Below are 18,239 nucleotides of genomic sequence, written 5' to 3' on the forward strand. Positions count from 1 at the left end.
TTTGTATCCATGATGCTGAAATGGCCCAACGCCCACACACACACCCCACTAAGGGCACCAGCCTCTAGAAGCCCAGAGGTACAAAGGTACAAAGTCAGAGGCACATACATGGTTATTGGCCAGCTTTGCACAGTGAGGTGTGCTTGCCACCTGCAGGAGAGGCAGGGGACAGACTTGCTTAATGCTCCTTTTTACAGCCATGACTTCTACCTACAGGCATCCTGGTGACCAACAGCAACAACCAAAGCTAAGGAGTGGCACAGTCTGAAACTTTCTACTCTGTCTCCAGTGAATCAATTCCTCATTGACTCGATAATTAAGCCATAATCAAGCAGACTGGTCAGAATAGCCTTTCTCTTCCCCTTTCCCCCAGCTAGACTTTACTCCTTCTTGGCTAGATCTCACTAAGGGCTATGACTCTGAGACTATAACACTGTCACCTGAGCTCTGGGGGAATGTGTCAGGTGCTGGAAACACACACAAGCCTGCTGAGCTCTAGAAGCCATCAAGGAGCTACAGTGAAATGACCATCAGCGCTTTTATTGAGTGCCAAGTGTATGCAATAGCTGCCCTATGCCCTTTATGTACATTGGGCCTTATAAACCTCACAGCCTGCCTGCGAGGTAATAATAGTCCCATCTTCCTATCTCAGGTGAGGAAACGAAGGCTCGGTTGTACTTAATTACTTCCCAAGGATCTCACACCTGCCAAGAGGCAGAGCTAAGACTTGCCTGAGTTTAGCCACTACACTCTTCTGCCCCCCAACACTCCCAGAGACCAGCAGGCATAAACAGGAGAGGGTGTCTAGCAGCAAGGAAAGATACCCAACAGACTGAGCTCAAGTTCAGACTCTATCATCTTCCAGCTCAGTGACTGAGCCAACTTCTCACAGAGGTTGTTTACTGAGCACCTGTGACATACATTCCCAAGCCTTTGGAGTATTTTGTTAATGATGCTCACTCAAATACTGGATATCAAGTTTAAGGATCCTTTCCAAGAAAGAGAAACCCAGTCCAAAATAACCAGTATAACCAAGTCATACTGCAGAGCAGTGAAAAGCAGTGAACTCTTGTTATGCACAAAAACTGGAATGACTCTCACAAGTACTATGTTAAGTAAGAGACCACATGGGAGAAAAAGTATGTATGACTGTGACTAAATAATGTTCAAGCCAAGGCACACTAATCTAAGGTGTTAGAAATCAGAAAAGTGGGGGGCACCTGGGGGGCTCAGTCGATTGAGCGTCCGACTTTGGCTCAGGTCATGCTCTCACGGTTTGTGAGTTCGAGCCCCGCGTTGGGCTCTGTGCTGACTGACAGCTCAGAGCCTGGAGCCTGCTTCAGATTCTGTGTGTGTGTCTCTCTCTGCTCCTCCCCTGCTCACATACGGTCTCTCTCTCTCTCTCTCTCTCTCTCAAAAATAAATAAAGATTTTTTTAAAAAAAAATTTTTAAAGAAATCAGAAAAGTGGTTATCTCTGGGGAGAAGAGATGAGTGAGAATGTGGAGCAGTCATGAAGGGGCTTTGGGGTGCTAGATAGATGATAGGTAGATAGATAGATATATAGATAGATGATAGATAGATGATAGATAGATAGATAGAGATAGATAGATGATAGATAATACATAGATGATAGATAGATAGATGATAGATAATATGTAGATAGATGATAGATAGATAGATAATAGATAGATAATAGATGATAGACGATAGATGATAGATAGATATAGATAGATGATACATAATACATAGATAGATGATTGATAGATAGATAGATAGATAATAGATAGATGATAGATAGATAGATAGATAGATAGATGATAGATGATGATAGATAGATATAGATAGATAGATACATAGATAGATAGATGATAGATACATAGATGATAGATAGATAGATAGATACATAGATGATAGATAATAAATAGATAGGTAATAGATAGATAGATAGATGTTAGATAGATGATAGATGTTAGATAGATAGATAATAGATAGATAGATGATAAATAATACATAGATAGATGATAGATAGATAGATAGATGATAGATACATAGATACATAGATAATAGATAGATGATAGGTAGATAGATGATAGATAATAGATGATAGATAGGTAGATAGATTATAGATAGATAATAGGTAGATAGATAGATAGATAAATAATAGATGATAGATAGATGATTGATAGATGATAGATAAAATGTATACAGTTTTTATATAGCTTCTTATAAATATATAAATATTTCTATATATTAGAACACAGTTTCTTATAAAACTTAAACATACACTTATACTCTTGGAAATATGAAAATGTATATCCACACAAAAACCTGCACATGAATGTTCATAGCAGTTTTGTCTATAACAGCCCAAACTAGAAATAACCTTCAGTGAATGAGTGGACGAACACATTACAGTTCGTCTATACCATGGATACTACTCAGTCACAAAAAGGAAGGACCTATTGATACATGTAACAACTCAGTTGAATCTCAAGGCTATTATGTCATGTGTAAAACGCCGAACTTTATCAAAAGCATACACGCTGCACAATTCCATTAATATAACATGTTGGAAGTGTAAAATAATGTGTGTACAAAGTATTCATTTTAGCAAAGACTGGAAACACTCATCAAGAGAAAATTGATTACATAGATGGTGGTACTATCTACTCGATGGGAAATAAAGAGCTGTAAAAAAAAATTACAGATATGAAAATACCACCAAAATCAATTAAGCAAGAACTGTAAGATTCAGAACACAAAAGTTAGTTTGCTAACTTTTATATGCAGAAGGAGGGGAGAGTAAGTGTGTAGCGAAGGTGGGAGTGTGGGAGTGAAGATACTCTGGCAGGTTACATAAGAAATCATTAATAGGGGCGTTCATTGATGGCGGGCTTGTTATGAACTGGAGGGATGGGAATCCAGTTTGGGGGACAGCATTTCATGATTTCACTGTAGGACTATTTTCTTTTTCTTTTTTTCTTAACTTTTTATTTATTTTTGAGACAGCGAGAAACAGAGCATGAACAGGGAGGGTCAGAGAGAGGGAGACACAGAATCTGAAGCAGGCTCCAGGCTCTGAGCTGTCAGCACAGAGCCCGACGCAGGGCTCAAACTCACGGACCGTGAGATCATGACCTGAGCTGAAGTCGGACGCTTAACCAACTGAGCCACCCAGGCGCCCCACTGTAGGACTATTTTCTAACCAAGAGTGAGTATCACACAATTTTTTTAAGGGTATTTATTTTGAGAGTGAAAAAGTGCAAGCGGTGGGGGGTGGGGGCAGAGAGAGAAGAGAGAGCAAGAATCCCAAACAGACCCCTCACCACAGGCAGGGCTCAAACTCATGAACTGTGAGATCATGACCAGAGCCAAAGTCAGATGCTTAACCAACTGAGCCACTCTGGCCCCCCCGAGTATCACACACTTTAAAAGTTAAATTTTTTGGGGCGCCTGGGTGGCGCAGTCGGTTAAGCGTCCGACTTCAGCCAGGTCACGATCTCGCGGTCTGTGAGTTCGAGCCCCGCGTCGGGCTCTGGGCTGATGGCTCGGAGCCTGGAGCCTGTTTCCGATTCTGTGTCTCCCTCTCTCTCTGCCCCTCCCCCATTCATGCTCTGTCTCTCTCTGTCCCAAAAATAAATAAACGTTGAAAAAAAAATTTAAAAAAAAAAAAAAGTTAAATTTTTTAAAGACAACAGAAAGCCAATGGACGAGAAGGTTAAAAAAAAAAAAAAAGATCCCAGGAGATAGAGAGGCTCCCCCCTGGGGTGGGGGGGACAAAAATTGGGGTCATGATGGAAACACTCAACACCAAAAAACAAAGGTTCACCAACATTGCTGGTGGCAAGGATCAAAGATTTCCTAATCCCATCCAAAGTGGGCTTGGTAGAGTTAATGAAGATTGAGCCCTTCATGTGGCTGATAGGAGGGTGTTTTTAACAAGGATGTGGATTGAAGTCCCAGTGGCAAGTACAGGACCTGACCTATGGCAGGTGACCAGGAAGTGTTTGATAAATTCATTTATCTGATCTGAGATTTATTACTTTCCTTGGTGAACCCAACGGTATAAATTCCCTTCCTCGTGGAATCAAGACATTGGGTCAGACATCTGAGTACTCCGTGGAGGACTTGGACCTTCAAACCACCCTGCCTAAGAACTGCCATGAGGCCCAGTCTGGGCTAGGAGGGGATTTTAGGGGGGTGTCCTGTGAGAGTGAATGCCTGGTGATTTCTCCATTTCATCGCCCTCTCCATCATCCCAAAGTGCACTTACCCCAGAGAACAGGCCATAAGTGGCAAGAATAGAAACAAAATAATGAGCATCTTCTCTCTTAACAAGGAGCCACGGGGCTAGCGTCCCCCAAGGGCCCCCAAACTGTAAGTATCCTGTTGTGTCCCTGGCCCCCTGCTCACCTGCCCCAGGCCTGGGTGGACACATGATTCCCCCCCACACACAGACATCAGACTCGCCCCAGCCATCACAGCCTCAGTGGTCTCCTGTGCCCTTCTTGAGGGCTTAACGCTGACCACAGGATACCCTGGAAGTCAGTGTAAAAGGAGGTTGGCCAACACCATCCCCTTGGTGATACTATCCTGGTAAGTCAGTGAGGGATGGAGAAGGGAATTGAGCTGGTTGGGGCTGGGAAAGAGGAATCCCTTTCCTTCTTGGATGCCCAGAGAGACAGGAGTGTCTGAGACCAATTCTGCACCCTCTGAATGGACAGAGGACACAGAGGGCACACACTCTGTGGAAGCTCATGCGAAGAAAACGTTCAGGGTCTGCAGCTGAGGGACATGTGCACAAACGGGACAGCTTTCTCCACTGTGGTGCTCATCTAGATGTGGTCCCCGGGGCGAGCAGCAGCGCAGCTCCCGGGAACTTCCTAGGGGCGCTGATTATCAAGCCCCACCCAAGATGCTCCAGCCCTCTACGAAACACTGACACAGCTCAAAGTGGAGAACCACTACTCTAGGGCAACCAAGGACTTCACACCAACAACCAAGGACAGCTGCAAATATATTGCCAGGAAGGGACTCTCAGGAATAATCACAGCCCACATCCTCCAATGCAACTCTGAAAAATCTTCAAAAGTAATATAAGGGGGGTTTTGTTTCTTATTTTTAAGTCTATTTATTTTGAGAAAGAGAGAGAGAGAGAGAGAGAGAGAGCGTGAGCTGGGGAGGGCTCCACACTGCCAGTGCAGAGCCTGATGTGGGGCTTGAACTCACCAACCGTTGAGACCACGACCTGAGCTGAAATCAACAGTGTGACACTTCCCTGATTGAGACACCCAGGTGCCACCAAAAAAGAGTAGTTTTGCCAGAGATCTCTTGAGGTTGCCAAGGAGGCGATTATGCTGTTAACCTTCCTAAAAGCCCCCTTCCAACACCTCTTCCACCTCCAAGGGTTCTACTCCTCATAGCAGATACTTGCACCTCTCTCTTATTCTCACAACCTCTCGGGGTCACCTGTAACCTTTCTTATACACACCTATCTACCTACTCTGTTCTCCCATATACGTCCTGATCCCACTTCAGCTAACCCTAAATCTTTCTGGAGACCAATATTCCTTGGAAGGCAAGGAGACGATAATTTTAGATGCTTGTGGTTGAATCGTTTTCCCTAGCACAGTGTAGCTCTGAAATGCCTCTCATCACGAAGCACACTCTCAGAGAAGCAGTGGCTGGTGAGAGAATAAGAATAAATCTGTCCAGATGGGAGTAGAGCCATTACAAGCGGAAGGCCCCTACCATCGCTCTCAGCCTGTGCCTCATTGTCAGGTATGACCAACACTGTCTCCCTGCGGTGGGTGTTGAGAGACCCACACATAAAGAACCAGTGGCTCCTTTTTTTTTAATTTTTTAATGTTTATTTATTTATTTATTAAATATAATTTATTGTCAAATTGGCTAACATACAGTGTGTAAAGTGTGTCCTCGGTTTTGGGGCTAGATTCCCATGGTTGATGTTTCCATACAACACCCTGTGCTCATCCCAACAGGTGCCCGCCTCAATGCCCGTCACCCATTTTCCCCCTCTCCCCCGCGTCCCCCATCAACCCTCAGTTTGTTCTCTGTATTTAAGAGTCTCTTGTGGTTTGCCTCCCTCCTTCTCTGTTTGTAATTATTTGTTCCCTTCCCCTCCCCCATGGTCTTCTGTTAAGTTTCTCAAGATCCACATATGAGTGAAAACATATGGTATCTGTCTTTCTCTGTATGACTTATTTCACTTAGCATAATACCCTACAGTTCCATCCACGTTGCTGCAAATGGCCAGATTTCACTTTTTCTCATTGCCAAGGAGGATTCCATTGTATATATAAACCACATCTTCTTTATCCATTCGTCAGTTGATGGACATTTAGGCTCTTTCCAACACTTGGCTATTGTTGAAAGTGCTGCTATAAACACTGGGGTACAAGTGCCCCTATGCATCAGCACCCCTGTATCCCTTGGGTAAATTCCTAGTAGTGCTATTGCTGGGTCTTAGGGTAGATCTATTTTTAATTTTTTGAGGAACCTCCACACTGTTTTCCAGAGCAGCTGCACCAGTTTGTGTTCCCACCAACTGTGCGAGAGGGTTCCTGTTTCTCCACATCCTTGCCAGCATCTGTTGTTTCCTGAGTTAATTTTAGCCACTCTAACCGGTGTGAGGTGATATCTCAGTGTGGTTTTGATTGGTATTTCCTTGATGAGGAGTGACGTTGAGCATCTTTTCGTGTGTCTGTTGGCCATCTGGATATCTTCTTTGGAAAAGTGTTTATTCATGTCTTCTGCCCATTTATTCACAAATATTTATTTATTTGTGAGAAAGAGAGAGAGAGACAGAACATGAGCATGGGAGGGGCAGAGAGAGAGGGAGACACAGAATCCGAAGCAGGCTCCAGGTTCTGAGCTGTCAGCACAGAGCCCGACGCGGGGCTTGAACTCACAAGCAATGAGATCATGACCTGAGCCAAAGTCAGACGCTTAAGCAACTGAGCCACCCAGGCGCCCTACATTTTTGTCATTTTTATGAAAACAACTCACCTTTGAACAATCCAGGCTGTGTCTGGGAGTTTTGTTTTGAATAAACTTCTTAAACAGCTGTTTAACACACTATAACAATGCGTCTTTCACTGAGGGTTTCAATTGCTAGTGACAGCCTGTCTAGAACACGAGAAAATACAAAATTTCTTGTCCTGGAAGGCTACTGCTTATGTCAAAATGTACTTGCAAAAGGCCATTGGCTTTAAAGCTCCAAGTATACTTTGTTACCATGAAATTCCTCTTTCAAATCTCCACTTAACCAGCTTTCTGGGTTCATCCATGGTCTCTATCTCCCCCTGAGAATGGACTGGGTGCTGTCCCAGTATGCTGAATGCTCGTGGCCAGGTTAGTCACAAACCTGCCAAAGCATTTCTGCTCTCATCAGTTGAGTTGAGTTGAATTGCTTTAAGTAATACCAAATATGACTGTACTGGTTGTAGTTGCTGCTGCAATTGTATCATTTCATTCAATGCTATAGAAATAAAAGAATTGAAGGAAGGGGTGCCTGGGTGGCTCAGTCAGTTAAGCGTCCGACTTCAGCTCAGGTCATGATCTCACAGTTTGTGAGTTCGAGCCCCGCGTCAGGCTCTGTCCTGACAGCTCAGAGCCTGAAGCCTGCTTCAGATTCTGTGTGTCCCTCTCTCTCTGCCCCTCACTCGTTCTGTCTCTCTCTCAAATATATATATATATATATATATATATATATATATATAAAATCGCAAGAGAAGGAAGGGAAGGAAAGGAGGGAGGGAGAGAAATGTTTTTTGATTAAATCCAAGTTGAATGCTTTAGAAAGACTTCATAAAAAGGAATCACTAAAAAAACAATTGCTGTCTAATGAGATGTGAGCAAGATAACAACATAACTGAGGTGTAAAATCATAAAAACCTGCAAGGCTTCTGTCCTTGGATTGTTTCGCAAGGATCCCCAATATCTTGTTCCACATTAGTGGAGCAAACTAGAGCATAGCGAGAAGCCTATGGGTATGACTCAGGCAGGAAAGGTGATCAGGCAGATTCACCATCGATGCGTTCGTACCCAGAGAGAGCACTGTGGTCCTCATCAAAGCCCGGTGAATAAATTTACATTCTTGACCAAAGTTAAAATTCGAAAAGTATGTTTGTGCATATTTGTGTTCCCACGAGATGTTTAGCACTGGTCCTCATCACAATGGATGAGAGGGGTTTTACTGTAGTCATGACGTGGCAGCAGAGCATAAAATGCCCCTAATAAATGTGGCATTCATTAGAAGCAGAAGAAGAGTGCTATCTGTCCTTATATCCTTAGTCATTAACCTGAAATGGATGCTAACGTTGCATCGTGTTCAGGAAGGATGACTGAAGGCAGGAGAGAAAATAGAGAACAACAGAGGGAAAGGAAGAGAAGGAAGAAAAGAGAGTGATCAGGTTCCCTTTTTCTGTGCTGGGTTTGGTTTAGGTTTGATCCAGCTTCATTGTGTTTTCTGCAAAGCATTTTTCCACTGGGAGGAAATAAAACAACAACAAAGGTATTTATGGGCAATTTCTGAGTTGTCTCTAAACAACCAAGTTAAGTTTTTGAGATGCAAACTATCTCAGGCATGGTCGGTTTCATCGGGGACAAACAGAAACCCACAGATCTTCACAGAATGCTGCAACCTCCAGGCCTGGAGCTCCATATCCAACTTCCAGCTTTATGTTGTTTTCCTCTCCTTTTTCCTCCCCTGTTTCCTCTGCAGTAGACACAGGCTGTCAATGGAACCAAAACACCAAAAAAATGAAACAGCAGTCTCAGAATTTCTTCTTCGGGGACTCTCAGAAAGGCCAGAGCATCAGATGCTCCTCTTTGGGCTGTTCCTCTCCATGTACCTGATCACTGTGGGAACCTCCTCATCATCTTGGCCATCATCACAGACTCCCACTTCCACATGCCCATGTACTTCTTCCTCTCCAACCTGTCCCTTGTCGATATGTTCTTCTCTTCCACCACTGTCCCAAGATGCTGGTGAACCTTTGCACCCAGAGCCGGGCCATCTCCTTTGTGGGTGGCCTTGCTCAGATGTATGCCTTCCACCTGTTCAGGACCATGGACAGCTTCCTCCTGGCCATGATGGCCATTGACCACTTTGTGGCAATTGTCCACCCTCTACACTACTCAGTCATCATGAGCCCTTGTGTCTGTGGGTTGCTGGTTGGGGGGCCATGGCTGATCACCAGTCTCCAGTCACTCGTGCACACCTCCCTCATGGCTCAACTGACCTTCTGTTCTGGCTCTGAAATCCCCCACTTCTTCTGTGATCTCATGCCCCTGCTGAAGCTCTCCTGCTCTGACATGCACACCAATGAGCTGGTGGTTTTTGCTTTTGGCATCATCATGGGCATCAGCCCCCTCTCCTGCATCCACCTGCATTTTCTGGGCAGTCTTCAAGATCCCTTCTGCTCAGGGCAAGTGGGAAGCCTTCTCCACTTGTGGCTCGCACCTCACCACAGTGTCACTGTTCTATGGCACCGTCTGGGCCGTGTACTTTGCAGCCCACATCTGCCGCTTCCTCCCAGAACGACAAGGCGGCTGCCCTGATGTGTGGGGTGCTCATCCCCATGCTGAGCCCCTTTACATACAGCCTAAGGAACAAGGACATGAAGGCAGCCCTGAGGAGGTTCATCAGCAAAGCAGTCTCCTGTCAGTGCTAGGTCAGAGCGGTGGTTGGCATTTACCGTGTTCCAGAACCACTGTTGGGTGGTGAGAACACAGAGATACATCCCATCCCTGCCCTCAAGGCATTCAGAGTTGAGTGGGGGATAGAGATGTGTGAATAAATCATTATGGTACAACATGGTAAATGTGTCACAAAAGTTGAATGGAAAGTTATGGGAACCCGAAGAGAGAGATGTGTGTTTTCCCCATGGTTTGTCTTCCCCGTGAAGATCAGAAAAGTAGTCTTAAATTGGCCCTCTCTGGGCTATTGGGCTTATGGGATTGCTACGTGGGTAACACTAGTTGAACAAAAGATTGGCCACACCATTTTAATATTGATAAAGACAACACATATTAGCCAGTTACATCACCATGCTTCCCAAGTGACTCGGAGAAGGACATTGAAAGCATCTGTTGAGATTAGCTCACTTATCATTCATTTCAGCAGCTACCAGCCTCGGTCTCACAGGTGCCTTGGGGTCACATCTTGTGGCCATGAGTTTGGAAATCATTGTCATCAACAGGCCTCCCATGTGCACCTCTCCTCCAGGCCCATCCATCTGACAGAGTTCTTTCTCTTAGATTTATTTATTTATTTTTGAGAGAGAGAGAAAGAGAGAGAGAGAAGAAGAAGAAGAGGAGGAGGAGGAATGAGGAGGAGAAGAAGAAGAAGTAGGAGGAGGAGGAGGAGCAGAGAGGAAGAAAGAGAGGATCCCAAGCAGGCTCTGCAGTGTCAGCACGGAGCCTGATGTGGGGCTTGAACTCACGAACCACGAGATCATGACCTGAGCCGAAGTCAGATGTTTAACCGACTGAGCCACCCAGGCACCCCGTTTTTACATTTTTAAGTGGTTGGGGAAAAAATTAAAAGACTACTCTATGACAGACTGAAATTATGTAAAATTCTAATTTTAGTGCTCATAGAGTTTTATGGGAACACAGCCACACCCATTAATCATCTATGACTGATTTCAAATTACAGGACAGAGCTGAATAATCTTGAAGGAGACTTCATGTTGCACAAAGCCTAAAATGTTTACTATCTGGCCCTCTACCAAAGGAGTTTACTGACCCCTTTTCTATAGAAAACATAGAAATTGATACCCAAGTAGACCCATGAATCAGAAGCATCAGCTTCATGGGGAGTTTGCTAGAAATGAAGACGCAAACGCCATCCCAAACCATTGAATCATAATTTAACAACCCAAGGGGCTTATATGAACCTTAAAGTTTGGGGATCACGGGAATCAGTTGCCGGGGTGGAAAGAAGGGAAGTAGCAATTTGGGACCCAAATAGGCCTTCAGTTCAGAGATACAAGAGAACCATATCTGGGGCATTTTTCCAAGGACATTTTCCATGTTTCCCTTCCATAAACACCGCCCTGGAGAGGAAGGTCCAAAGACCCCACCAAACGCTTTCAAAGAATTGCAGCTACAACTGGAGGACGTGGCCACCAGGTGGCGATAGTGCCGTTTCACAAAATGGATTTAAAGTTCGGTTTTTCAGAAACCTTTATCCTGGCTGTAAACTGGCCCAGTTCCCCCGATCTCCCGCGCAGTCGTGCTCTGGGAGGGACGGCATGTGTAAAGTTCCTGTGGTGGGACCGAGCCTGGGTTGCTCAGAGAAATCACGGAAAGGTGTGTCCCCAGCCCACAGAGGTGTGGTCACTCACCGCAGGGATTGGTCCACAGGGCAGAGGGGACCAGAATATTAAGCAGGGATATAGGGAGGGCTTGTGCTTCTGAATAAATCCACTGGTGAACCATACCATGGATTGGGGGTCAGGAAACGTTCTATAAATGGCCAGAGAGTAATTATCAGCTGTATAGATCCTACAGCCTCTGGCACAGTGGTTCACCTCTGCTGTTCCATCATGGAAGCCACCATCGACAACACATCAAGGAATGGGAGTGGATGAGAACCCATGAAACTTTATTTATAGACATTGAAACTTGAATTTCATATAATTTTACATGTCGTGAAATATAGCCTTTTTTTTTACTGTTTCATTAAAAAAAAATGTATTGACATCAAAATGATTCAGAAAGACTCCTAACCAACATCCACCTTCTGTGTGCTTCTCTCCCCCAGATTGTAGTGATAAAATATAGCATGTGCCTTCTATATTTTCATGAAAGTCAAATATGTTGCAAAAATGGATCTGGCTGTTTGGGTTTTAGTGACTAGCATTTGGTTCACTCCTTTTCTTCCCCCTGCCCCCAGAAACCCTCCTACACACTTGCCTCTTCTAATTTGACTACCTGGCAATGTAGGATCCCAATTATCTCAACTACCAAATTATTTCAGCTGTCGCCCACAAAGAAGAAATCAGGAGGAGGTTTCTACCTTCTCTTTCAACTGGCTGGGCTCCAAGGTTGCAGGAAAAATAATAATAACTAAGTTGTGAAACAGAAAATCCTGTCTAAAATCTGCCATCCAGTGTGAGCTTTCTAATATTACCTATTGTCGGATGCATTAATGCTACAGTTACCACTAAGCCTACCTTCGTGGATACTAGCTTTAAAGTTTTGATTATCCAACAGAATTATCAAAAGTAGCCCACAAAATGTTTTTCTTTTGGGGCGCCTGGGTGGCGCAGTCGGTTAAGCGTCCGACTTCAGCCAGGTCACGATCTCGCGGTCCGTGAGTTCGAGCCCCGCATCAGGCTCTGGGCTGATGGCTCGGAGCCTGGAGCCTGTTTCCGATTCTGTGTCTCCCTCTCTCTCTGCCCCTCCCCCATTCATGCTCTGTCTCTCTCTGTCCCAAAAATAAATAAACGTTGAAAAAAAAAATTAAAAAAAAAAAGTTTTTCTTTTTATTTGTTTCCAAACATTTTAAACTCTTAAAAATCAGGGGTGCCTGGGTGGCTGGGGCGCCTGGGTAGCTCCGTTGGTTAAGTGTCCAACTCTTGATCTCGGCTCAGGTTATGATCTCACAATTCGTGAGAGTCCCAGAGTCCCACTTTGGGCTCTGCACTGACAGTGTGGAGCTGCTTGGGATTCTTTTACCCTCTCTCTCTGCTCCTCTGCCATTTGCATGTGGGCGCTCTCTCTCTCTCTCTCTCTCTCAAAATAAATAAATAAATGAAATTTTTTTTAAAAATCATTCATAGGTCAAGAGCCAGATTTGGCCCACAGGCTCTAGTTTGTAAACCCTGGCACATGTGGATGGGAGTGACAAGAAGCAGGGAGACCAAAAAGGACCAAAGAGTAAGAGATGAAATGAGCTGAATCCTAGCACCAGACAAGGAAGGGACAGGTGGTGCCACAGGACCTTTGCATATGCTAATGCCTCCTTAGCTTTGAGGTTTCAAGGCAAACCACACTTCCTCAGGGAAGTCTTTCACCCCCTCCTTATCTCAGCTATGTGAGGGCCCAAATACATTCACTATTCCTCATTGTCCCCATCACATCAGTGATTTGGCATTCATATGTGTGATTCTCTCATGAGAATCTATGTCACCGACTGAACTGTGAGCTGAGAAATGAGAGACTGTGTTTTCTTGTTTATCTTGCCCAACTCCATACCCCCATGCTTAGTACATTGGTCACTCGAAATATATGTGTCGACTGAGTGAATGAATTAACAAATGAATGGATGAACAAATGAATGAATAGGGAGGCAGTGTAATGACAAGACTCTAGGAGGTAGTCCAGGTTGGAAGAGAGACATCTAATAGTCAAGGTTAAGTTGCTGTGGTATGCAATGTAAACTCTCCCTCTGCTCCCCCAGCCTCAGTAAAGGCTGTTACACACCCAGGAGCCCTGGTGAAATCAAGGAGAGAAGCCAGTGCACCTCCTCGTAGAGACCAGAAAGAGCGAGCTCACTATGAAACTAACTCAGCGATAACAGAAGACCGTGAGAAAACAATCATCTAGTAATTCTCCAAAATCTCAGCAAGGTGTTCGAAGGGGGTTGAGCCGATTTATCTGAAGAAGTAGAGTGGCCCTGGCCAGTATGAGAGCACAGTAACACTTCTTTCTCTATACATGGGACTTTATTGGGTGACGCAAAGCAATTTGGAGACTTGGACCCTGAGGCTCAGAGAGGGAAAGTGACTGTGCCAACGTCATAAGCTAGATCAGGGCAGAGGGGGGATTCCAATCCAGCATACTGTGACCCCCAAAACTTGACCCCTCCTCCACCGTGCTGGATGCCCTCTCAGGTGAATGCCCAAGGTCACGCTGCAGCCCCATGTGGGGCTCAGTGTGTGGGGGACAGGGGCAAACGGTGGATCAGCTGGTGAAAAAGAAAGGCACGTCCAGGAAGGCACGAGGAAAGATGCAGTAAGGCTACAGCCTGAGGCCCTGGAGGGGAAGCTCCTACTTTTAAACGTACGTTTAGATTTCGGGGCAGCCACTCCTATCTCTGTGAACCTAGTGGGTGGTCCCCAAGACCACCCTCAGGTTCAATGCTTCACTAGGAGTCACAGGACTCAGCAAAATTGTTACACTCACAGTTTATTACAGGGAAAGGATACAGATGAAAACCAGCAAAGGTAAAAAGCACATGGCGGGGAGGGTCCAGAAGAGACCAGCCACCAGGGGACCAGTTGTCCCCTCCCTGTGGGTTTGTATAGACGCACTTAATTCTCCCAGCAATGATGTTTGACAACACACGTAGTATATTGTCAACCAGGGAAGCTCCTTGAAAACAATTCCTCGTCCAGAATTTTCACTGAAGGTAGGCCGCTGTATTATCGTCCTACAGCTGCCGTAATAAAACACCACAGACAGGGTGACTTAAACAAGAAAGATTTATTATTTTCTTGCAGTTCTGGAGGCCAGAAGTCTGAGATCAAGGCATCAGTACGGCTGGTTCCTTCTGGGGCCTCTCTCCTTGGCTGGTAGATGGCCGTCTTCTGTGTCCTCATATGCTCTCCCCTCTGTGCACACACATCTCTGTGTCCAAATTTCCTCTTATGAGGACACCAGTTACCTTGGATTAGGGCCCACCCTAAAGATTTCATTTGTTTCAATCACTGTTTAAAGGCCCCATCTCCAGATACAGTCACATCCTGAGGTACTGGGATGGGGGGGGGGAAGGGGGAGGGAGTCAACATATGAATTTGGTGTAGACACAATTCAGCCTATAACAGCCACATAGACACGGTTGACCAGCCATGTGGCTGGCCTTGGTTATTGAGTCTCTTGCCCCTCTAGAGGCCAGACTGATACCTCTTGGGTCAGTGTGGCCCAAGGTCCCCACTATAAACCACGTGGTTAGCATGGCCCCCCAGGTATACAAAGGGATTCTTGTCAAGTAGGATACTCCAAGGGCTTAGGGGCCACCTCCCAGGAGCCAGTCAAGGGCCAGATGTTTCTGTGGACGACGCAGTAGAGCCCAGAGACCTGGGAGAGAGGAGAGAGAAGGTAAGGAATGACACGGGGTCTCTGCCTGGCTCTGCCCACCAGGCCACTTGCCCCACCTAACTGGTCTGTCACCCCTCTCCAGGCTGCCTCCCCTTCCTGTGGAACAGCCAGAGGGCCTACAAGCTGGACACCAATGGCAGCTCTTGGCATGCCAGCTGGTGGCCAGTTGCTGAAGGTGTCCTGGGGCCTGGGCAGGGGCCTGGAGAGCAGGAGGGCCCCGCAGACCTACAGCTGATGGAAGGAGGGCTCTGCACAGGGAGCTGGGGGCTCTGATGCACCTTAGCTTCCACTCTACAGCTTGTCTGCTGGGCTTTGCCGAGGGCCACTGAGAGGCTCCGGCCAAGATATGCCGCCCCACTAACTGCCTGCCAGGTGACGCCACATTCCGCCTCAGGAAGCTGCCTCATGGTGCCTTGGCCACCCTCTGCCCCTCTAGCTGCTTGAAGCCACCCTGGTGGATGTCTCTGAGCAGCCACCTGTTCCCCGGCTCCTCTGAGGATGGACTCCCAGCCAGGCAAGTGCCTCTTCACCCTGGAAGATGCCTCCTGCAGGTGAGCCGCAGGCACAGGGGCAACTGAGAATGACAAAAGTGGGTGGGGGGAGCTGAGAGCCTGTTCCCCATAACCTTCTCTATCTTCTAGTCCCGGGAACAGAGGGCCCTAGGGAGATGGCATACAGGAGGCTTAGCCCACAGACACACACCCCACCGCCATTGTCCCCACCCCCACAGCCTGGATAACAGGGGGCGCGTAATTCTTCCTTTTGGATGGATAAGGAAACGGAGGCCTAGAGAGAATGTCTGCATTTAGGGCTCCCAAGAAGCCGACTCTGAGATAAGGATTCCAGTGCAGGAAGTTTATTTGGGAAGTGATCTAGGAAATGCTGGAAGGGGGGTGGAGGAGTGAGAAAGGGAAGGGAAGAGAAGGAAGGCAATAAAGAGTGTGCTGATATTCAAGTTTCCAGTGTGGGCAGCTGGAACTCAGTCCCAGGGGAACCCATGGGGGGTCAGTGTGGAACATACACATCAGTCATCCCACATGAGGGGTGAGGGAGCTGGGGTACTTATCCACCACCCCCCACGGTCTGCCACAGGGGTGCAGAGATCTGTGCAAACCTCACCAGCTCCCTCTGCCTGCATTTCTTCTTTCAACAAATCCCCATTCTGCTGGGGCTATCCATCAAGCAGCCAGTGAGAGCATTTGGGGGAAAGAGAATACACACACACACACACACACACACACACACACACACAGGCTCCTAAATCCAAACAGCAACTACCAAAATCCAGATTAATAATTGTACACACTTCACAAAATGTGAAAATTAGTATACATAGCCATTTTATTAACACTTACCATGAATTTCTGGTTGTTAAGAAAGAATCATAGCCAACTGTGAATTAAATGAGCTACATGTAGACAAATAAATGTAACAGGGAAAGTGCAGAAACACAGTCAAAGGAGTTTACCAAAAATGAAGATTGATGTGGTACATGTTTTTTTAATTTTATTTATTTATTTTGAGAGACAGAGAGAGCAGCATGAGCAGGGGAGGGGCAGAGAGAGGTGGGGAGAGGGAATCCCAAGCAGGCTCTATGCTGTCAGCGCAGAGCTCGATGAGGGGCTCAACCTGATGAACCATGAGATCATGACCTGAGCCAAAATCAAGATTCACATGCTTAACCGACTGAGCCACCCAGGCGCCCCAGTGCTTGAATGTTTTTTAATCATTTGATGGGTGATTCTAAGGGCTGATCTCATCCCCACATCAGCCTCCAGCTTCCTGGAGGTTCTGGGGTACCCTCCCTGATGGGGCCCTCTTCCTGTACCCCCTGCCTTGGACTTGTGAACAGGTGTTGTGTTGACCCTGACCTCTCTCCCCACTGTCTGCAGCTACCTCAAACACATCTGGGGTGAATCCTACTGCTCTTCAGCCTGATTCCTCCCAAACACACACATCAAGACAAATGAACATAACCTGAGAGACGTGTAGGACACTAACAAGCATACTAACATATGCATAATGGGAGTCCCAGAAGGAGAGAAAAGGATAGAAAAAAAAAAAAAAATACTTGAAGAAATAATTGCACCAAAAAAAAAAAAAAACCTCCCAGAGTTGATGAAAGATATGAATCTACACATCCAAGAAGCTCAACAAACTCCAAGTAGGACAAACACAGACATCCACTCTGAGACACATGATAAGCAAACACTCACGACCTCCTCTTGTGCAAACCTCTTGGCCACCACCCCCTCCTATCCAGGCCTCTGGTACCTGGCACCTGATCTCTCACCTGGACATTCAGCAGTGAACAAAACAGACAAGCCTCTGGTGGAGTCCCAGGTTAGACAATTAAGCAGATGAACTAGAACAAAGCATTGGAGCTATTAAGCTCAGGCTGCGACAGTGTTCAGAGAAATGAAATACAATGGGGTAATAGTGAGTGGACAGTGGTGGGTGTTGAAGGAGGGCCTCCCAAGGAGGTGCTTTTAGAACTAAAGAAGAGAAAGAGGCAAATTCGGAGGAACCAAGTCTTCCCACACAGAGGGGACTACTTGTGCAAAGGGATTGGGACAGTTTGGTGTAAAGGAGGACCAGAGAGAAGGTCATGGTGAGCAATGGAGACAACAAAGGAAATGAGGCTAGAACTCTTACTGGGAATCTGGGTTTTATTCTAGGTGGGATGAGCAGTCATGGAAAGACTGTACAGCAGGGGTGGGGCGTGCTGGAATCTGACTTCAGCTTTTTAAAAAAATTTTTTTTCAACGTTTATTTATTTTTGGGACAGAGAGAGACAGAGCATGAACGGGGGAGGGGCAGAGAGAGAGGGAGACACAGAATCGGAAGCAGGCTCCAGGCTCCGAGCCAACAGCCCAGAGCCCGACGCAGGGCTCGAACTCACAGACCACGAGATCGTGACCTGAGCTGAAAGTCGGACGCTTAACCGACTGCGCCACCCAGGCGCCCCTGACTTCAGCTTTTTAAGTCCACCCTGGGCACTGCACAGAGAATGAAATGTAGGTGTGAGGCAGGTTACATTTTCCAAGGTGGCCACAGTATCTCCCAGCCCACATCCTGTTCACAAGGTCACCTTGACACATCGCCCACTGAGAGGAGTGGGGTCTATGAATCTGGCTCCAGAAGTGACACAACATGACACCC

The 18,239-nt window shown here is 46.2% G+C and overlaps 1 protein-coding gene across 1 annotated transcript; it reads left to right on the forward strand.

Annotated features, from left to right (window-relative positions):
- Nucleotides 1-8,764: 8,764 nt before the first annotated feature.
- LOC115505116 (olfactory receptor 1I1) lies at nucleotides 8,765-9,822 on the forward strand. Its single transcript, XM_030302542.1, is given in 6 exon segments — nucleotides 8,765-8,885; nucleotides 8,888-8,998; nucleotides 9,001-9,415; nucleotides 9,417-9,534; nucleotides 9,536-9,776; nucleotides 9,779-9,822. Coding segments are annotated over 6 exon segments (1,050 nt in total).
- The last annotated feature ends 8,417 nt before the right edge of the window (nucleotides 9,823-18,239 follow it).

Source organism: Lynx canadensis, chromosome A2, assembly GCF_007474595.2.
Source record: "Lynx canadensis isolate LIC74 chromosome A2, mLynCan4.pri.v2, whole genome shotgun sequence".
Classification (NCBI taxonomy): domain Eukaryota; kingdom Metazoa; phylum Chordata; class Mammalia; order Carnivora; family Felidae; genus Lynx; species Lynx canadensis.